The 22,071-nt window shown below is 53.5% G+C and overlaps 1 protein-coding gene across 5 annotated transcripts in view; it reads right to left on the bottom strand.

The window, feature by feature from the left end:
- DPP4 (dipeptidyl peptidase 4) overlaps window positions 1–22,071 on the bottom strand; it is a 50,526-nt gene that overhangs the window by 6,511 nt on the left and 21,944 nt on the right. For all 5 annotated transcript variants that reach the window (XM_076068041.1, XM_076068044.1, XM_076068042.1 and 2 more), the window contains exons 9-25: window positions 21,163–21,283; window positions 20,617–20,771; window positions 19,514–19,611; window positions 18,900–19,029; window positions 18,111–18,149; window positions 16,730–16,828; window positions 14,285–14,358; window positions 12,666–12,719; window positions 11,519–11,643; window positions 7,326–7,373; window positions 6,449–6,547; window positions 4,119–4,188; window positions 3,364–3,558; window positions 2,857–2,911; window positions 2,111–2,210; window positions 1,317–1,381; window positions 225–297 (exon numbers count right to left, since the gene is read on the bottom strand). In XM_076068041.1, the coding sequence (XP_075924156.1) occupies window positions 225–297; window positions 1,317–1,381; window positions 2,111–2,210; window positions 2,857–2,911; window positions 3,364–3,558; window positions 4,119–4,188; window positions 6,449–6,547; window positions 7,326–7,373; window positions 11,519–11,643; window positions 12,666–12,719; window positions 14,285–14,358; window positions 16,730–16,828; window positions 18,111–18,149; window positions 18,900–19,029; window positions 19,514–19,611; window positions 20,617–20,771; window positions 21,163–21,283 (1,600 nt within the window). The remainder of the gene's footprint in view (window positions 1–224; window positions 298–1,316; window positions 1,382–2,110; window positions 2,211–2,856; window positions 2,912–3,363; window positions 3,559–4,118; window positions 4,189–6,448; window positions 6,548–7,325; window positions 7,374–11,518; window positions 11,644–12,665; window positions 12,720–14,284; window positions 14,359–16,729; window positions 16,829–18,110; window positions 18,150–18,899; window positions 19,030–19,513; window positions 19,612–20,616; window positions 20,772–21,162; window positions 21,284–22,071) is intronic.

The following is a 22,071-nucleotide window of genomic DNA, read 5'->3' as shown; positions in this document are numbered from 1 at the left end:
CACGCAGTACGCACGCACACACTCTGTACGCACGCACACACTCTGTATGCACGCACACACTCTGTACGCACGCACATACTGTACGCACGCACACACTCTGTATGCATGCGGTACGCACGCACGCAGGCACCGCGAGCGTGACAATCGTGCCGTGCGTCACGACGCGTCGATGATACGCGCAGCGTGCCCCCCTGTGACGAGGTGAGGAGGGCGGTGGGACCCACCGTCCGCCGTGCCGTGGATGAGGAGGTAGTCCACCTTGCTGAAGTTCTCCGCGCGGGCCATGACGGTGGAACTCTGTGGGAAGAATCCTCGTCAGTCGCTAGGCGTGTTGCCGGCTCTTATCTCTTATATTTTTTACAGAACTCCTCCAGTTGTAATTCTAACCGGACGGAATCTGTCATATATCGGTCAGTTGTACTTATTCACTCTGTTCCTATATGCCTCATGTACATTCCTTAAAAACAAACTGCTTAGTTCGTTTTAAAATGTGGTATTTCATCCTGGTTGTGCTCACGGCGTCACTCTCACGAGACCACGTGTCTCGCGGGAAGAAGCAGCGCATCGCCCCGTGCGAAATTCCACAATGGGTCACAGAGGCGGACTTCACAGAACTGCTTCTGGAGACCCCTTCGAGTGGCCCTCTGATCTCCACACTCGGGGGCTGAACGCTCCCCCGCGCGTTCTGATCGTAACCGCGATTGAGACAGAATATTGTCAAGCGACGCTTTCTTTAGCCCTGAATCTCAAGTCACGGCGACCTGAACGCACGCATTCGACACCACACGAGCATGGACATGGCTTTTTCAGAAGAATGCGTATACACATCTAAATCATTCCTGTAGATGATTTGTTAATTATATATTTAATTGGAACGTGTTTCGAACGGTCACCAACACCGCCCCCCCCTTGCTGAGATCAACAATGTGGGTGGCGTTCATCCCTCATGGCAGCACTGAGCCAGTGGTGGGAATGACACGTTGATCATGACGATCAGAATCGGAATCAGAATGTTTATTCATCCTGGAGGAATCTGATGACCTATTAAGCTCTTTTTCACAGATTTCCAGTAGGGATCATGGTGATCATGGTGATGATCATGGCAAGGATCGTCCATCAATAAGATGACAATTTGGCCAGGAGGCACCCTGCCTGGTGGACTGCGAGGATTAAAATTCCCCTTCCCCTTGCAATGCCCCCCCTCCTCTAACCCTGACCCTAGCCGTGATGCCGGCCCATCGCCCCTGGGGAGCTCTCGCTCGTGGGGCGCGGTCACCGCCCGCACGCTCGGCGCTGCTCTCTCGCGCCCACCCCACCTCGTAGGCCGCCAGGTTGTCGTCCTTGGTGGGTTGTCCCATGTAGCGCTCCGTGTAGATGGAGTCTGGGGTGGCACGGAGAGGGAAAGAAAAACGCGGCGCAAAGTGCGCGCCAGTCTTGAGAGTCGCGAGAGTCGTGAGAGTCGCGAGAGTCGTGAGAGTCGCGAGAGTCGTGAGAGTCGCGAGAGTCGTGAGAGTCGCGAGAGTCGTGAGAGTCGCAAGAGTCGCGAGATCGTGAGAGTCGCGAGAGTCGCGCCACGGCGGCGCCACGGTCCGTTAATTTCGCGGCGCGGCAGTTGAAATACAACGGTGCGAGTTTCTCAAGATGAGCACGGTCGGCTACGTACGGTGCGAAACAAGTTCAACATACATACAAGTACCACCGCTACAATCTTGACTTGAAGCTTTCGTGAATGCAGGAATCCATACTCTTTGGTTCTTTCGGTAAAGTCAAAACAAAAAATTATAAATCACAGTGATATATCATAGCGATATATTATTTTTTAGTTTTATTTGACTTTTCTACCTACGTGACTTTACCCAAAGAACCAAAGAGTATACCACCGCTACATACATACAAATCCCCACCACGGCCACCGCCAGAGCGGCACCACCGTCACGGTGCGGCAGCACCTCCTGGCGTAAGGAGCGGATCGTCCAGCGGATTAAGCGAGGGCGAACGCGCGGGAAACGGTGAACCAGTGTTCACATTTGCGTACGCATCTGGCGGAGCGCGTGGTTGGGTGGACCGCGCTGTCGTGCGCTGTCTGGGTGCACAACGGCCGCCGTCTCACCGTAGTAGCGCCAGTCGGACACGGGCGCAACGGCCATCCCGCACTTGAAGACACCCGAGCCGGATCCCAGGGACATGGAGGAGACGTAGCCTCCGTACGACTGCACGCACGCGTGAACGCACGCACCGGAATCACCAGCCAATCTCGGACTGCACTCGCCATCTTCAAGATCCGACATGGACGTGTGCCTGCCCTCCCGCTCCCCTCTCATCTCGCTCTACTCCCCTCCACGCACTCTCTGCTCCGCAACCCGGGATTTCCACCCAACCCCCCAGTCAACCTTCGCTCCGTCGGAGGTTGCTCCTTCTTCCCCTCTTATCCCCAGGTCTGGAGCTCCATTCCCTCGGCCACCCGTGGAGTTGATTCCCTCGCCCTGTTCAAGTCAAGGCTCTAGAACTTCCTTCCTTTGCCTATGACCGACTGCCTCTTTCTTGCTATAAAATAAACAAACTATAAACCCAACGGATCCGAATTCCTGGCCATGGCTGATATCAGCGGCGAAACCGGTCATGGCCCCCACCCTCCTGTCACTTTTCAAGCCTACACTGCTGACTGGCACGGCGAAGTATGGTCAAACAACCCCCGTAATCGTCACGGTGTGGGCAGGCCTTCACCCAGTAGTCTGTTGACAAAAGGGCTGTAATTTATGAATCACATAAATAAAAACCCTTGCGAGAAAACAAACAGGATAATTAATGGACGCAAACACAAAGCGGTGCTTTTTACACCACGGTATAAACACTTACCCATCCCCAAATCGCTATTCTGGTCTCGTCAACAAAGTCCATCTTCCCGAATTCCCTGCGGGGGGCAGAGGAAACGACAACAGCGCAGTGAGGAAACGGCGTCGTAAACTTCCGAGTGACTCGCAGGCCGGTCCTTGGTGTTGCTGCCGCTGCTGATGTTGTTGTTTTGTCATCCTGGCAAGGCCGCTCGCCGGTGGCATGGCGAGGCACATGCTGGTCGTACGTAACACCCTGCACGTGGGATACCGTGGCTCGCCAAGGGCTCGACGACAGTGGCGCCACTTGAGCGCCCGCGGGCGCAAGAGGCGACGTGCAAGGGCCACGCTCCGCCTCAAGGCCACGTTGCACTCGCGGGAAGATTTAGGTCAATCGCAGCCAGCAATTGGCGCAAAACTGTGCCACATGCCCTCCCGCATTGGCCTTTTACTTCCGGTTTAGAAAGGAATCGGAACGGGAAAGGGGTTAAGTGAAGATAATTGGGGCGGGGGCGGCGGCGGTGGCACTCACCGGGCCGCAGCCTCCTGGTCCTGCACCTCAACGGTGCCCAGCCGGCGGTACAGCTCGTGCAGGACCTTGTCCCCCCGGTAGCCACTGCCGCGTCCGTCCACGCTCGCCACGATGACACGCTCCGTGCTTGCCAGGTACGTCGCCCAGTTGCTGCGAAAGCGCGAGTCCACCTTCTGGCTGCCCGGTCCAGCGTAGCTGAAATGCAAAAGTGGGAATTTAATAATTTTGTACGGACCTATTTTTTTCTGTCAATTCCTTCCGAACGATATCCGATTGTGCCATCAGTGTCGGTGTCACGGGACGAAGGATCGATTCGGATGTCTCGCAGAGCGCCGCAAAACCGCCGTGTTCCAGAACAGCCCGCGGAAGCAGATCTCACAGAGCTACCTCTGAGATCACTTCAAGTGACCGCTGCTCTACACAGTAGGAGGGGCAGCACTTGCCCATCCGCTCTGCCGTGTGACAGTAATGCTCGATGGATGATGCTCAAAGCGCCATTTCATTCTCACAGTGGGAATTTGGGCAAACTGTGTGGAAGTGCAAACATTGGTTTGTTTTTGTCATTGGTGACCGGGCCCAGACCATCAACTCGCTGCACTTGAGAGCTCAGTGTAATCGTTGTGGTTGGGCGGCCGCTCAACCCCAGGATCTGTGCGGTGGTGACTCAGCGCCTCTGACTCCGGAGCCTTCGAGGCAACTCACGATGCGGTGTTATTTTTTTTCTTAAAAGAGAGAAGACAAACAAAAGGACTTACACGTCGATGATCAAAGGGTGCTTCTTTTTCCTGTCCATGTTTGGTGGCAGAATAAATTGATACCAGGCCTCTGTGTGGACGAATGAGGGAGCGGAAAAACGGAGGTTGACATTTAACAAGTACGCTCGCTCGCACGCACGCGTGCGCGCACACACGCGCAACAGATGCTCGTTAAAATCATGTCCCCCCCACACCGCGCAAGGCAGATATAATTACGCAACGCGTTAAATGTTCCACAGGTTGTGTAACAATTTTGCGTGCAGTTTTGCGCGAAGGTTGCCAGCCCCGCATGGCAAGTCGCTGACTTCTCGTGAACCGGGGCCGCTATTCCTTGAGGACTTTGCACTCGTTCCCTGAAATGTTGATGTTTTTCGTGTTTTTCGTGTTGTTGTGGCTCGCACAGCACCACGGATTTGCCGTGTGAAATAGCCATGAAACTGGCTAAACGGGGCCATCATCGTCCGTGTAACAAATCAAATAAATTGATGAACACTCAAACTCCAGATACGGTCTATGGGTGATTTACCCTGCAAGTTTTGACGCTATGTGAGCGATACGGATTTTCACGCGAGGTAAATTGAATGCGACGATCGCTTCAAGTCATGGGGTAACTTACATAAATACCCGTGCGATCTTTGACGCTAGCTTACGGACAAACAAACCCCGAGAGTGTTTCTCAGAGAGTATATTTCAAGCAACGTTTTTTTTTCCTTCTTTAAATTTTTTTTTTATCGTGATCCCGAATGAAATTCAAACTCATGTGCTCTCGCAAGTTGAGCAGTAAACGTTAACAAACCGCTCTCCCGCGCTGGCCGCGCCGTGCCGTCGGGCTTTGTGGCTGTCACGTTAAGTCAAAATAGTCACGCGTCTCGCACCACGCGAAACCGAAGCGTTACGCGTAATGCACGCCTCTCAATGGGACGCGAAATCCGGGAACGCAGCTTCTCCCGGGGGCACCGATGGCTGTGCGTCTGTAGAAGAAACTCTTTATATGGTTTGTTTCAAATCGCGTTGAATGTAGCGGCCTCTAGTGGTTGCCGAGATTGCCGTGCGCACATTAACGTAGACCTGATGCAAGTACAAATGTAGCTTCTTGTATGCGTCGTGAGCCTGGAAAATATTAGTTGAATCGCTGCAATAGACATATTACACCTATAAACGGCCAACAACATCTTTCTGAGAATGTTATATTTTTTTTACAAAGCACAATACAAATATATTAATACAAATTTATAATTCCCAAAAGGGTCAAGGAAAACAACACAGCAAATACCGTTTGAAAAATGCCACAGTAATTAAACATGAATATAAAACAATGAATATTTCAATGATTGAACTCTCCATTTCATGTAAATATCCACTGTGTGCGGGCCTATATGAAACATTTCAGGAACATTTTGAACTTTTGAGTTTTTAACGCGCAAGTGTTTTTTATTTATTTTCCTAACAGGGCATATTATTGTCACGCATTAGATTTAAATGTCAGGTGCATTTCATATTTTATGAATGTCACGTGTCATTTCATGTCACATGTAATGCATCTGTTATTCGACCCAGAAAACCCACAAGTGGTTTGAAAACAGTTGCCGAGAAATATATACAGGGATTTCCACAGTGGTACTTGGGGGACATTTGCCTGAGGCCTGAGCAGGCTGTGTTGCCATGGTCGTAGGCCTTGTGCCAAGGGAGGTTGGTAGATCCCGCCTGGTGTGGTAAATGTTACCACTATGCACTACTACGGGCAGAAAGCTTTAGCGGTATATACCGTCTGTCTTATAGACACGCTTCCAATATATTTTCACATTCCGTCAGTGTTTCAGGTCACATTCATTATTTTCCTTCCCTTACAATAATCTCTACCAACCAAAATACAGGAATTTTTTTGGGTTAGATTGCGTAAATATATAGATGTGTCGTTAAACCCGCCACCACCCAACAGCCAATTAGTAAGGGTTGTCACGTAGACAGAACGTGCCAATTCGTCACTCGTACAGCAACACCGGTGGTGTTGGAGAGCGAAGCCACAGCATTTACAATCTGAGTACTTCGTTTTGCCAGTAATTACAACTCGCTTTCAGAGTTGTCGAGAAATCCTCCTGTTTCGTTCCAAATATACAACCCCAGAAAAGCCGGGCTAACGTTGGCATTAACTCAGAGCGGTTGGGGCAAAGTTGGCCCAACGTTCCGCTAGAAGTTACCAGTGATCCTGCTATCATGCATGCTTGTGATCAAGAAGTAAAATGCTTCGTGAAAATGAACGCGAGCACGTGCCACCCTGGATGGTACCAATTGCCATGTTTTAGGGGGCAATGGCTCTAGCGAACCGTTACCGTGCTTTCCGAGCATGAGTTTCTGCTGTTCAAGCGTCGGCATCTGTGTGTTCTCAATGAGCTCCGCCAAGGCCGTGTTGTTTTCCAGCAGCGCAATTTCTGAAAACGAGCATGCAACGAGCGTAAATTGACATCACGGCGACCTTGGCGAACGTAAATGTTTAAATGAGGACTGTCGCGTCCGTCCAAACAACGGAAGCTACGCGAGATATCGGGGAAATCAACAGCGTGGAAAACGCAGCGTGCCAGTAGCGCTGATTGCTGTGAGCGAGAGTGCAGCGAACGGGCGGTTGGCCATTGCATCTCAAGTTGGAGAGCAGTCCTGCTGCGGTCACCAGAGCCAGACCATGGGTCACGTGATCAACACTGCCCGCACCGCTGATTCACAGACCACGGGTCACGTGATCCAGCAGTGCCAGGTAAAGGGGCAACATCACCGACATTCCCCAACCTCTACAGAGGCTAAATTTAAACGGCTTGGTCAACTCTCTCTATATATACATACACGTTGCAACTTCCACCTTTGCAATACGAAAGCGGAAGCTGCAGCTTGCAAGGAGACTCATTGCCCGTGGGTTGGTGACAAGGGACGTTTCAGACTGCGCGGGTTTGGCAGTGCTTAACATCCGTAAAGTGATCATTGCGAGCGTCATCGCGAGTGACAGCAGGCATTGCTTCATCGGATCAGCGCCACGGGTTTGTGTTCTTTCGAGCACTCTACGCGGTCTCCCAACACCACAGAATATCACCGGCTGAACAACAGCCGCCAGGCAGCGGTGACGCAGGCGATCGCAAGCTGTCGAGCAGCGTCAGTCACGGTAACCTTTTGGCGGAGTGATGCACGGCGCGGTGGTCCATCGCGCGGGTGCGCGCGTACCTTTGTCGTCGATCGATTTGCGAAGGGTGGACATCGGGATTCCGGGTCCTACGGGGAGTAGAAGTTGGTGAGAGTAAGCGCGGCGCACTTCCGTTGTAAATCGCAATGGTGAGAATCGTACCCGGGACTTAATTTCTCGCCGAGTATTATTTCCTGGGTCACCGGTAGGGTGGAGTGGGTTGCAAGTGACGTGTAGTAGCCACAGCCGTAGCCAGAGATGTACTGAATGTGGTGTGTCCGGTGCGGGGAAAAATATTATAGGTTGTGAGCTCGGACAGACCCAGCTGTAATCAATATCTTTTGCAATCCCCTTAATTTGCTCGAGAAAACCTCGCCGAAACCTGGGACACATTTGTAGGAGCGTCCTGCTACATCGGAATGTTTGGCCAATTTCCATTTTTAAGGAGTTTTTATGGAGCATGAGAGGACACGAGAGTGCCCAGCCGAAAACCCACCACACGAAAGGGGATGACACTCGGAGCTCTGCGATCGTTCAACTCAACCCATTGCCGTGTTGCCATCGCGTGTCCATCTCGCAGCCCACAGCCCCTGGTATTCCCTGCCAAGCCTCACATCCAAACGCTGACCAGGCTCCTCGGCGCCGCCTGGCTTGGCTTGGGGGATGCAACGAGACTGGGCACGTTCAGGGCGGGTGTGCGGCTGGTTCGGGGCGAGTTGGTTGCGTCCGCTCCAGCCGGAAGCTGCCTTCTTGCTTCTCGGAGGCTCTCCGATGTGTTTCCGCACCGTGCCGCGCGATCGCTCCAACGTTTCGCTCTGCGTGCCGGCGCAAGCCTCTTTCCTCAGCTGTGCGGCGTGATCGCGAGTGAACCCCCCCCCGCGCACGCAGTGGTTCTCGTGTCGAGCGTCGATGGATTCGTGTCCTTGGTAAAGTCTGCCTCGTGTTGTTCGTGGTCAGCTTTCGGATGCTCGACGACAACTGTAACGTGGTACAGAATCGACCCCGGCCACCGCAACAGTGATTGCCACCCCCCCCCCCTCGCCACCCCCCCTGGTAAATACAACGCCCTGATTGCGCTTATTGTCGTTGCCATTCTCATTATGGCGACCCCAGGGGTACATCCACCACAGAGGTGGAACGGTGAAATCGGGAGCGAGATGGATCGTTGCACTGTGAGACAGGCCGTGAGAGATGGCGACAGCTGGGGGCGAGGCCTTCATCCAGCAGTGGATAGTTCACGGCTGCTGATGACTGCAATGTTGATTATAATTACGGTGCAGATTTTCGCTAATTTTCCACGTAGGTTTGTTAAATCTTTTTTTTCCTGAACGCATCTGTTAAAAATCACGCTTGTTGAGCGATGGCTTAAAATGCACAGCAGCCAGCAACAAACAGCACGTTTAAAGTTGTGGTAGACAAAGCGTTACCACGTTGCTTGATTTGAGCAAGGTTATTATTATTATTTATAAGAGGTTGGGGTTAAAAAGGCGATGATGATGACGGGAGGAGGAATTCCAAAGCGGAGCAGTGCGCGGGAAGAAGCAGAAAGAGAGGTGAGGTACCCTGCAATGCGGTGAGTGGGTGAGCGGATGAGTGGGCGAGTAAAGTGGATGTAGTGTGCTGGTGGTGGCGGTTAAACAAAGTGCGGCGGACGAGACGAAACTTTGTCTGGCAGAGAGCGAGCCCTCAACACGGGTGGTGGAGTCATCGACGGGTGAAGCTCGCGGGAGCGGTAAACACGCCAGTCGCCACAGAGGGTCGCAAGGAGGCGGCGACTGACCGCGGGCGAGCCAGGAGCTGGAGCGAATTGATTCGCGGTGTAAACGACCGCGACCAAGAATGAGAAAATAAAGCGACCAGCGGATGTGTTGCTGTGGGTGGCGGGGCGTGGGGGGGGGCGGCTTTGAATGCCCTCACGGTGTTGGCGTGGATTCCCCTGGGGTGCCCGAGTCGCGCTCGCACCGGTAATTACAGCACGATGGTGAATGTTCTGGTGGAACAAGCTGACTACTCCACTCAAAGACAACGCATATATGAAAGCTGGAGAGTGCAAAGTTGAAGAAAGCAGAGGTAGCAATAACCTTTTACTTAAATAAATCTACACTCAAATGATCATTTACAGTCCCCTGTTTTGTCAGTCCGCTGCTGGAAGAGGGCCCTGCCCTTGCCGTGCCGGTCATGAAGTTCTATTTCAGCAAACTTCACCACACTTGTACTCTAACCCACGGTAATTTGGCCAGATTATCCGGTGCACCACAAAGTGAAATTAGCATGCCACGTGATGCCATGACGTCTGTACATGTGATCATTCGTCTAAATCTCTCATCTCCAGCTCCCTCATCTCTCTTGTGTTTATCTCACTTTCATCTCACGTATCTCTCTCTTGCTCTCTTGCCTGCAGCTTTCTGTATCTAATCGCTATCTCTCGTATCTGTGAGACAAATTCTCTCTTGGTGGGTCACAACTCAGCAGGCAACTCCCAAGAGCCCTTCGCGGTCCAAATCTGGCCCTGTGACCCGCCAATTGAAAAGAAGTCGGTGATTTTTATTTTGATCAAAACGAGCCTTGAAGCGATGCTCATTTCCCATCTACAGCCCTGAGCTAGTGCTGAAATATTATACATTCCTATGGCAGGGGCAAGTCTCTCTAGTAGACAACCAACAAGTGCTAGCTATTTTATCGACCCCAGAGTGATGATGGGTCTGAGTCAACCACCAACCCGGGAGTTGGAACTGGCAGCCTTCTTATCGCGGGCCGCTCACTCTACCGCTGAGCCATGTGGCCGGGCACAGCAGCAGTTAAAGACCCCAGAGAGGGGGACAACCCCCCCCCACACCCCCCCCACACCCCCCCCACACCCCCCCCCACACCCCCCCCACACCCCCCCCACCACCCCCCCCACACCCCAGCCCCCCATGGCCGGCCATCGTAACCCAGCGGCGGCGACTCGTGGGCGGTTTCACAAAGTGTCGCTCAAACACCACCCGACGTTATGTGGTGTGAACGGACGTGCACCAGATAGTAGTAGCGTGTGTTTGTGTGTTTACACTTGGGTGGCACGCCTGGCTACCCCGTAAACACGGAGTCTGGTTTACAGTGGCGCAACGGCTTGACGCAAGATGGCGCGCGCCGTCAAGGCTGTTTGATAAGAAGCGGCCACGGTGGTGGCAGTGGTGGTGGTGGCGGCCGCGGCGATAAGCGATGAAATATTGTCCAGTGTACCGCAGCTGTCTCTCACTCTGCCTGCCTGCTCGAGGAAATGTGACGTCCGCCGGCTTAAGCCACGATCGTTGCTTTTTTTTCTTTTCTTTCATCGCCACGTTTCAATGATGGCGACATTTTGCACACTCTTTGAACGATGACGATGCTTCAATAATCGTGGCCGCGTTTGCTTGGTTCCCCGTGGAACGTTCCCGGGCTGCCCCTCCTCCACCGGACTCGCCGCATCCTCCACACGTCACCCGGGGTTTTGCTTCATCTGACACGGTTGTGCATCAAGGTGACACTGATAGCGGTTCTCTGCCACGAGATGCATGCATGCAGCTGCGTGCTGTCGCAAGTTGCGTAAAGATGGCATGTACAGGTGTGTGTTCCTACAGCAGAGGGGGGCGACTCCCAGATCCCAAAAATTGGTATTTTCTTTATATTTATCTGGGATATAAAAAAGCCCGTAGAATTGTTATGATAAGATAATCTGCTTCCGTGTCACCAGACGTAGAAAGATCACATGTGTACGCGTGTGTTGTCAGACACATATCGGTGGCACGAGCAGGTGTGTGTCGCCAGATGCTCTAACATAATACGAGCCAGGAATGTATCACGTGTGGGTTACTGGACACATGTATGAATGTTGAACTTCTTTCGCGCCGTACGTAGCCAACCGTGCTTATCGGAGGTGCGGGTTGAAGTACAACAAACTCAACGTAGAAATGAGTGCTAGACAAATTTGTCAATCTAGATGATGATGTACAAGTGCATAGCTCCAGAGGCTTCCTAATATCGGAAGGAAGAGTGTTCAAAACGGGCACAGATGCAGTGATGCAGCGATCGCCTTCGTTCGATGGTTAGCCAAAAGGTGCTGTTGCGAGGATGACCACCAGAGTGTCGCGTGATGGTTCCCGCTCCTTGACGAGATCGGCGAGGTATTGTGGTTCAATTGTGGCAAGCACTTCGTGTGTAATGAGTGCGACCTTAAAACGTATCCGTTCGGCAACATGAGCAGCTGTACGCATACCCGAGCAGGTGAGCTGGTAGTAGGTGGAGGCCTTGCTGAACCTGGTGGAGAAAGCCTGGCACCTCTCCTCGTCGAGGGTGCAGCTCACGCACTGCGCGGGGTGGTTCGGCACGTCCAGCGGGATCCTGCAGCCACGTGGTGTCGGAGACGGCACAGCGGAGACGTCGCGTAACGGGGCCGCAGGGGCCGAGAGGCCCGGGTGCCGGGGGTCAGAGGGGCCCAGGGGCCAAAATAACCAAAGTGGGGGGGAGTAGAATTGGACACCCCCCCCCACCCATTTGACTATCTTACACCAGAACCTCGTGCCAATTGCGCTTCGCCACTGCAGGACACAGCTCATTAAATCTGTGTTAATTGCCGTTGAAAATGTGTGGGGAGTGGTGGCATAATGGTTAACAGCACCGCGCTATGAATCCGGTGGGCTTCCCAGCCGCGGCTAATGATGTTTGTACCATTTCTGGACCACACCACACCCACCCACCCACTTTCCCACCCTGACACTGCGGCCGGAGATATGTGTGTGTAATATGACTGCGCCGAAAGATTTAAAAAGGACCACAAAGGGACATTTTCTATTGCAAAGCTCTGCGGGGAAAGCATGTCGACAATCCGAAACGCACTGCTCCGCTTCCTACGGCTGTTGTACAGAAGAGGCGATCCGTGATCCGCTGCCAATAGCCGGTTCGGCAACGCACATCCACCGGCACTCTGCTATTGACGACCACGCCAACGGGGGACCGGACGCAGCGTTCTCTGCGTAGGCTGTTCGCGGCTGTTGCTGAGCACGGCGGTTGTGTTTTTTTGCCGACTGTGCCGCGGGTCGTTTGGTAAGCAGTGTCCCGACGTTTCGTGCCACGCGCCGGCCTGGCGGGGCTTCTCGGTGGGGGGGGGGGGGGTGGCAACTGAATTGAGGGGCTCTCGAGGGAGGCGCCCGCAACGGCAGGTCGAGCGACGACGTTAGAGCCGGCGCGCGACAAATCCCACGAGCAGCAGCTGACACTTTGGCACCCACGTGGCGGCGGATACTGAACTAACTCAGCCCCTGGGTCACTGCGGTCTCTGCGAAGCTGCCAATTCTAGCACAGTTGTACGAAGAGCTGGTACCTTGAAATCCCCCACCCTTCCACCCCGCGCCGTGCAAACTCACTTGTACAGATTCCTCCTCCCCGGGAAGCCCTTGTATTCATTGCTGATGTAGTACCTGGGAAGGGGGAACGGAAAACCGACGAGACGATTGTCAATGAACATCGTCCGCCACGATCTATCTACTGGCGGATGAAGGCCCCTCCAAACCGCCGTCATCCCACGCGGTCCCGCGATCGTGGCTCCAGCACGCGAGCCGACGTCACCACTACGCGTCCACGGAGGACGTCCTGTTCCTAACCTCTGGCTGTCGCTCCATCATTGGTTCCGACCGCCGACCGTCATCCCTTGCAGCCACGGGGTCTTGCCCAAGCCAAACTAATATTGCTTGACAGCCCAATGGGATCTCTTTCTAGTGCCCTGAGAAGGATTGTTTAAGGGCGCTTTATAAATGTAAATTATTATTATTATTCTCCTCTCTAACTTGCCTCGGGTCCTCTCAGCCATGTGCTCCACGGCGCCCGTCGGTGTGCATAACGAGCTGTGACGTGGGCCAGAAACGTGGACCGTCTCTCCACACAACGCCTAATCGGATGTGGCATGGTGTTGGCCGAATCGGCGATGCCTCGCAAACAGAATGCATATTCGGAGTGACAGAATTCATGGTTCGAGCGCAAATTCATATCATATCTGTTAACAAGTACGCCCTCCCCCACCCCCGCCGACATTCTAAGCTTCTTGTGGAAATCTTTCGCGCGAAACAGAGCCAAGCAGAGGCACCCCACAGCCTTGACGCGGGGCAGCTGATTGGCGCGGACAGCATTCCACACAGCGCAGTCGTGAATTACCCACGTACACATAAACACGCCCCTTGCCACATTAGTAACGGACGCTGCCGCATAACAGAAGGAATGCAACTGACGGATGTTTTCGGAAGCGGTCCACTGCCCCGAGAAAGGGGATCGTTGCCAAAAAAACGTCAGCCGATTTTTTTGTTTCTTACAGCCGCGTATCAATCCACTGCTGGATGAAGGACTGCCCATGCCCGTCGTCGGTTGTGGGCGTTGTTTTTGACCGTACTTCGCCGCGCTGGTCGGTGTGGGTTGGTGAATTGTGCAAGAGGGGTGTGGGGGTGGGGGGGGTAAGCCCAGGACCGGTTCGGACACCAACTCGCCCGGGAATCGAACTCATGTCCCCGGGGGTGCATGGCGCGGTGCACCAACCGCTGTGGCACCACCATCCCCACAGTTACGGGGCGGCGCTGAGGACGAGCACGGGGCGTGCGTGCGACGGGCTGCTCCCACAGTCACCAGCAGCGCAGGGATTTAGACACCAGACGTGCAATGTAAGCGTATTAAATGTATTGCTGGACATCTGTGAAAAAGAGCTTTATAGCTCATCGGATTCCTCAAGGAGAATTTCTTTTTTTTATATATATAATTAGAGAAAGGGAGGGTTATTCTTAGACATGTAATGAGAAAACAAGAGACTGAATGTGAACGTGGTGTTGACTGCGAAAACTCCAGGTTCCACAAGACAGTAAATTAAGTTACAGAAGCAACCTGAACAATTGGATGCAACTGGGAGAAGAATTTGATACAAAGAAGTTGAGTAAATACCACGGGCAGAAGAGCTGAATGTGAGGAAGGCCATCGCCCACGTCTGTCAGATAGTTAGACTCACAGTGCGCTCGGCGAGACGGACTCTATCGAGATGACCTCCCACGACCCCTGGGTCAGCTGCCGTGCGGTCGAGTCCTGCGTGACACCACGCACGCACGCACACGCACCGCACGGCCGCGTCAACGCGTGCAACGATGCACCGATTCACCTCGCTCGCTCAGAAACAAATCAAAATAAACCCGAGACAAATATTTAATTCTATCCGTCGGCTGTTCACGACCAAATATTATGATTGAGCATTAATTTATTTAGGGTTAGCTCATCCATGTAGAGGTATTAAGTATTTGTTTATGGTAAGCCTCCACCACAAAAAAATCACATTAAACCTCCACGATCTAATCAAAATAAATACATGTTTAACTGAGACAAATATTTACATGTCTCTAATTATTTTGAAAAATGCATTTAGTTTGCAGTGAATGTTCAATAGAGATGCCTGCATAGTTGGGCTCAGGATAACTGTTAGCAAAACTATAAACTAAACCTTTTATTTTACTAGGCAAGGCCCACTGGGCTATGTAGCTCTTTTATCAGAAGCGACCTGGCCATCACAAATGATAGCCCAACGAAGTGGCTTATCACGTGGAAATGTATAGCAGCCAAATACTCTTAACGCGTTTTTATAAATGTGGAGCGAAACACTGGAGAGCCCGGAGAAAATTCCACGTGACCACGGGGAGAAAGACACTCCAAATATACAGCGGGCATCAGGGTCGGGATCGAACCCACGACCTCCAGTAAACCAGGCGAGGTAGTTAACATCTCGCCAACGGTCGAGTGCAGTGAGCTGGCTCCACAATCGGAGACCTCTTGCGGAGGGGACACAGCTGGGCCGCAGCAGGGTGCGTGTGCACCTGGGACAGCCGTGGACGAGAGTGAGTGAGAGTGCTGCTGGAGAAGCAGAACTCGGCAACGGGCTGAATGAGACCATTTTTAAGCGCCCCCACTACGCCTCCTCCCGGGTGATTGCGACTTCGTTTTGTAACGAGTTTCTCCGAAGCCAGCGAAGCCGCCCCCCTCCTCTTCCAACCCCCCCTCCCCCGCCGCACCTCCTCTGCCCTCCTCCCTCAGATGTTCGAGATCGACTTTGGGACTTTGGCATCGTCGTCGGCGGCGACAGTGACAACGACACAGAGCGACCAAAAAAAAACCCTTTGAACCACCGTCGCCAAACGGCGCTCCACGCCCACCGCCCTCCCCCTGAAACAACGGCGGCCCCGTTGAGCCCCTCGAGCCGTTTCGCTTTACGAGCTGCAGTAGCCTTGAGCGTTCTTGCTGTAGCGTTCGTCTGGACCAACGGGGGGGGGGGGGGGGGGGAGCGCACAGCGGCGCAATAGAAACGCGAGCAAAAGTACACCGAGCGGCAATCGCTGGTATCTTGTATCTCGAAGTGGTTCGCCATAAATATTTTGCAACAAACCCGATCAACGATTGTTTCTATTCGAGTGCTTTATCGATGTGATGGTAGCGTGGCCGCGGCCTCGGTTGGTCAGCATCGCTGCGCTGCAACCCTGGCAACCTGAGTTCGATTCCCGGCCGTCGCTAACGAACGTACGTCAGCGGCGAGCGACGTCTCAACCGGTCCTGAGCCTCGTCCCCTTCACCAACCCGTGCGGCCAAGGTATTGAGTTCGTCATCGGTCATGATCAGTCCGCTGCTGGATGAAGATCTCCCCAATTCGTCGCCATCTCTCACAGTCCTGTGATGCAACAAGCCATCGAGTTCCCGCGCACGAGTTCGAACTCATCGCTCCATCTCTCCCATGGCAGACGTCCTCCTGCCTTTGTTTTCACTTCGCTATCTCGCAACCTTCAGCCACGTTCGATCCACTGCTGGACTAATGCCTCCCATCACGAAGCCACAACCTCTTACAATGCCACGATGCCATAATCCACTCAGCACCTCCACACAAGCTGACGTCATCATTCCATCTCCCGGATGGACAACCTATCGAGACACGTGTTCCGTTCCTTGGCTAACGCTCCGCCGCTGGTCAGGTAAATCGGCCGTCATCCCTTCTAGCGACACCTCAACGGTCGATATCGTCTTGCTCGCTGGCCCACAAGTTCCTCTTTTACGTATGTACGTTGAACTTCTTTCGCGCCGTACGTAGCCAGCCGTGCTAATTACACTCCGTGTCATTTCCACGCACGCACCTCTCGACGCTTCTTTGCACGCTTTTCAGCCGTGCCCATGTTTCCGATCCGCGAGGTCAGAGCGGATATTCCGAGCGAGTGTCATCGCCTCCATCTCCGCGGCGGACGTCCTCTCGGCTGCGTTCCCTCTCCGGGATGCCGCTCCACCGTCAGTTCCGACCGCCCCAAACCCGACTGACGGCGTCTCCCAAGCCGTGAGAACCCAACACCGGAACCGGCGGTCGCGGGCGGACGGGGGGACACGGGCTGGCGGCGGGCGGACGTGGAGCGGGGGGAGGGGGGCGACGCACCTCCTGCACGTGGTGGAGGTGCTTGAATCCGGTGCTGTCGCTGTAGACGCGGTAGTAGCTCAGTCCGTCCACCGCGAAGTGCGGCTCCGCGGGACCAAACTGTGCACCCGCAGCACAGGCAGCACACGTAGCACACACAGCACACGCAGCACACACAGCACACGCAGCACACACAGCACACACAGCACACGCAGCACACACAGCACAGGCAGCACACACAGCACACACAGCACACGCAGCACCCGCAGCACACACAGCACACACAGCACACACAGCACACGCAGCACACACAGCACACGCAGCACACGCAGCACCCGCAGCACACACAGCACACGCAGCACAGGCAGCACACGCAGCACACACAGCACACGTAGCACACACAGCACACGCAGCACACACAACAGACACAGCACACGCAACACACACAACACACACACACAACACACGCAGCACACGTAGTACACACAGCACACGCAACACACACAACACACACAACACACACACACAGCACACACAGCACACGCAGCACACACAGCACACACAGCACACGCAGCACACGCAGCACCCGCAGCACACACAGCACACGCAGCACACACAGCACACGCAGCACACACAGCACACGCAGCACACGCAGCACACGAGGGAATCCGGTCACGGCGGACGCCACGCGACAGTGGAGCCCGTCGAGCCGGGCCCAGGTGGTTTAGAACGACGCGGACGGTGCCTTGCGCGACCTCGACATTCAAACGACCCCCGACCTCGACCACACCCACTCGGTCGACACCAAAGCTGCTTTTTGTAACGGAGGAGTCTATCCCAATGTAGGACCACAGAGCTTGGGAAACCTTTGGCGCCGGTTCTGGCTGCCTTCCCGTGCACCTCAGGCTAACGGCGTCGAACACGCCGAATTGCTGAGCAGGCCAACGCTCCAAAAACGCACGGACGTGTTAATTATATTGACTGGGTTCGGGGTACTTGTTAAACTTTATTAGCCCAGTCTGGTGTCACCGGCACTTGGCCTAGGCATGTTTTTTAACACCAACGAGGAGGCGTGAGCCTTGTTGGTAAGGCGAGAAACCCGCGTGCTTACTGTGGCTCCATTGCCCCCCACCCGGCTGATGGCGCGTGGGCGTTGTTGTGTTCACGTGAACCACAGTGCAAAGCCAAATGCCGTACGGTCGTTGAATAGATAACAATCTATACACACGATCCGGACGCCGGTACGGACGTCGTGAGGTCGCGGGTGTCTCCCATGTCGATCGATGCGACACAGATGGCACCCGAAGGAGTTTTTTAACGGCCAGGTGATTAATTTGACTCGTGCAGCAATCGTCAGAGTCGGCAGCAGGCTGCGCGTGTGTGGCGGCAGTCGCGTGCGTACCGTGCCGATCCATCCAGTCTGCGCCGACTCGTAGTGGTTCTGAAAGAGAAGAAACGGCAAGGCGTTTATTATTGGGGATATTTTTTTTTTATTGTCCAATTTGTACGATGATAGTTGGCCACACTGGCTTAGGTGGGTTTCGGCCACGGTCGATGTGCCGGGTCGGCACATTCATCATCCTGGAATTGGTCCCAGCCGAAGCAACGGGAGTTGAAGTCGTCTTTGGCGCCACGCGTTAGGATATTGGGTGACGAGTGAAAACATTATTTGGGGGATTGCAATGTTGATTCGGGATGGGAAGTCTCAAGTACATTTTTGCGTGGGGGCCGAATTAAATCAATCCAAATACATGTATTATTATTATAATTTCACTTGTAAGGAATTGAATATGCTCTACAAGACGCTTAGCGTTCGAATGCAAGAGAGCACAAGGTTGCCCCTGGGCACGGGTCCACCGTTTGTGTCCGTCTACCATGACCTCTGCCACTGGTGACCTCACACTCTCAAGGGCCTGTGGCTTCACTTCAACCGGCTATGTCCGGATCAACAACCCAGAAAATATATCTTTCAACCAGCGCACCACGTCTGGTATACCTTTGGCTATGGCTATGGGCTGTTACTGGAAAATACGTGAAAAAAGAGCTTAATCGGATTCCTACAGTCTAAATAAATATTCTGATTCTGATCTGATTCTGCGAGTCACATTCCACCTACTCCAGCCTATCGGCGACCGGTAAATATTCGCTGAGGGAAGCAAGAAGCCCCGGGAAGCATGTTCTGGGCCCTCACCTTACTGCATGTCCAGTTGATGGAATCGCGATCGCAGAGCGACAGGACCGAGTAATTCTGGTGTCGCGAAAGCCACTGCACACACAGGCGGTCACTCGTCGCCCAGGTGACCATGCCCAGGTAGTTATCTCTGCCACAAAATCGACCACAAGTCCACACTCGCCATCATCATCATCGCCATCGTCATTACCGGCCATGCATCAAATTGGCCAAACATCACAATCCTAAGACCGGGGCTTCATTCCAGCTGGGTCTGCCTGGGTCGGTGGCCCGGAAAATATTTCGGTACCCGGTACACCACATCCAGTATACCTCTAGATATGGCTGTGATTACGAGTCACATCCTGTCCGTAGGCTTCCCCTGGTTTACCAGCAGTCGGGAAAATTTTTCCCCACTCGCTATACTACATCCAGTGTACCTCTCACTATGGCTGTGGTTATGAGTCACGTCCTGTTTGTAGGCTGACCCCAGTTTTCCCGGCGACGTTGGGATATATTTAGTGAGAAAATGAAGCCCTAAGGGAAGTGACCTTTCGTCAACGAGCCTTGGGACTTGTCGAGGTGAATAAACAACGGCGTTGGGAGCACACTGGGACGCGCGAGAACCCTCTCACCTGTCAGCGATCTCGGGGACGGCTGTGATTTGCGTCTTTGTGTCCGGGTCGGCGACGTTCACCACGAACAGCTTCACTTTGGGGTTTGGGGCTCCCGCCTGCAGACACCAGCAGGCAGCGGCCTCCTCTAAAAACCCGTTGTGTTATTTTCTTTGCTTTCGCGACCAATATTATCCATAATAGAGTTTTTTTTGGGTTGGATCGCGTAAGTATGAATCACCACTAGGTCAGCACGCCGGTGTGCTGACCTAGAAACTAATTGCCATGTTTTGTTTACTTTACAGACCTTACTAGTTGGCTGTGTCGGGTGGTGTCAGGTTTAACGCCACGTTTATATATTTACGCGACCTAACGATAATAAAAACCTTGATGGATATTTTCTTTGCGTCTCAACGCCACTTCTCAACTCAACTCGAATCCACTTGTGTGTGTGTGCGTGTGTGCGCGTGTGTGCGTGTGTGTGCGTGTGTGCGTTTGTGGGGAGCAATAGTGTAGCGGTTAGCGCGCTGCGCTATGAACCTGGTGACCCGGGTTCGATTCCCGCTCACGGCCAACACCAGTGACGATTATCTGAACCGGTCCTGGGCCTCCCCTAGGTCGACTCAGCCTCAAATGAGTACCTGGTGCGGTGTATAAACATTTCCACTAGGGAGACAAAGGCGGTCGGGCGTGGTGCTGGCCACCCACCCCCTCGAGTATCGTTCCGGCCTTCATAGGTGCTCGCTAACAGCACTTGCCCCTACAGTCTGTTAAGGCTATAGGGGGATCTTTTATCTTTGCGTGTGCGTGTGTGCGTGTGTGCGTTGCACTTCTTTCGCACCGTACGTAGCCAACCGCGCCAATCGAAGGTGCGGGGGAAGGACGACCACCTTAAACACAACAACAAGTGGTTCGAGAGAGCACTTGGATCTGTGTAACCCCTTCGTGCTCGAGAATGGCCCGCTGAAGTGGGTCTCCCAGAGCCGCTACCTCCGACGTCCCTTCGAGTGTCGGTCGACTTATGCAACTTCGCGCGCTGTTTGGCGACGTGCATTGCTCGCGACGCACCTGACGATCATCGATCGCGGCAATGAGAGATGAGAGCGTCGCCTCCTTCCCCTCACCTTGGGGTACGGCACCCCGATGGTCTTGGGATACTGCTCCTCGCCGAAGAATGCGTATTCTATGAACGGCACCTCCGTGTCGTTGAACTCGGCGTAGGCGAGGTGCTGCCCGTCCGGTGACCACCATATGGCGTTGTTGGTGCTGAGCATCTCCTCTGCATGGTACCGGCACGGGGGGGGGGGGGGGGTAAAGGCGCGGTCCTGCAACCGTTCGCTTACGCCGCTGCTGGCGGAAGGGCCTCTGCTAGATGGTGGAGTGTCAGGAGAGGGGCCCCCTTCCCAAGGTTGTGTCCGCACTTTCACGCTGGCCGGACGGTCCCCGCAAGAGGGGTGGGAGTTACCCGCATTTTACCCATGCCACACCAGTTCTATGGTTTTGTTTATCTCTGGAAGGAAGGCAGAGAGCCCAGAGGTACCCCATGGCGAACAGGGAGGATACAGAGAACGTACAAATTCCACGCAGAGAAAGGGTGCCCAAGTCGGAAATCTTTGGTGCGAGGTACGAGCGTCGCCACTGACGACGACGACGAGGGTGAGCCGCCTCACCCTCGTAGACCCAGTCGGGGATGCCGTTGTAGACTTGGCTGTACACGCCGCTGGTCGTGACGTTCACCGCTGGGCCCGTCAGGTTTGGCTTGAGGTAGATGTTGTTTTCGTACACGTAGGCCTAACAGAGCAGCACGACGGCCCGCAATCTGATTTTAGTTTTCCGTTAGTCGATTAAATTTGATTAGAGCATCTTGAAATATTGTTTTTTTAACAGGCAGGCAATCGCAATTGATGTTTTTCGGATCCCACGATGCTGGCTTGCAACAACTGGCAGAGAAACGTGCGCACGCGATCGTCATTTTTCAGCAGCGACCACCGCTTTGTTCATGGCGTGACTTAATTTATTTGGCCGTGTCGGGTGGAGGAGGGTCTACGCCACACGTTGATGTTTTACTCCCGCGGCGTTCTGACCCAAATATCAATTAAGAATAATCTCACTCTTTTTTTATTTTAGTACCCTAAAACATTCATGGATTTATTGCACCCATCCAATTAAAAAAACAGCTTATAATGAATTTTGCACGTATGCTCTCACTGCTAATATCATGATTCGTAATTAGTTTTGTTTTGGCCTAGATCATCGTGTCGGTATAATGTTCATTATTACTTATAACCCTTCATTAAATTAAGGTGTCACGTGGCCATATATGCTGATTGATTAAATTATTCAACGACACTGGAGGAGGGAACGTTGAAAGGTAAGCAGATTGTTTTGCAGGCAAGACGTGCCGCTGGACTGCCTCGCTTATAACGGCGCCCATAAACAGATTTGACGGAAGCGTGCCGATGGCCTCGCCTGACGAGTACAAAGTTCGTTCTCCCGTTACGTCGCTCGGCCTCGGTGTCGCCGTCCCATCACCGTCGTTTTTATTTCCTTCTAAACGTCACGTGCTGTGAGAGGTCGTC

This window comes from Petromyzon marinus, chromosome 19 (assembly GCF_048934315.1).
Source record: "Petromyzon marinus isolate PM22_M1 ecotype Great Lakes invasive population chromosome 19, UKy_Petmar_22M1.pri1.0, whole genome shotgun sequence".
NCBI classification, from domain to species: Eukaryota; Metazoa; Chordata; class Hyperoartia; order Petromyzontiformes; family Petromyzontidae; genus Petromyzon; species Petromyzon marinus.
The sequence above is the reverse complement of the archived record's forward strand: the minus strand, read 5'-3'. Positions and strand labels throughout refer to the sequence as shown.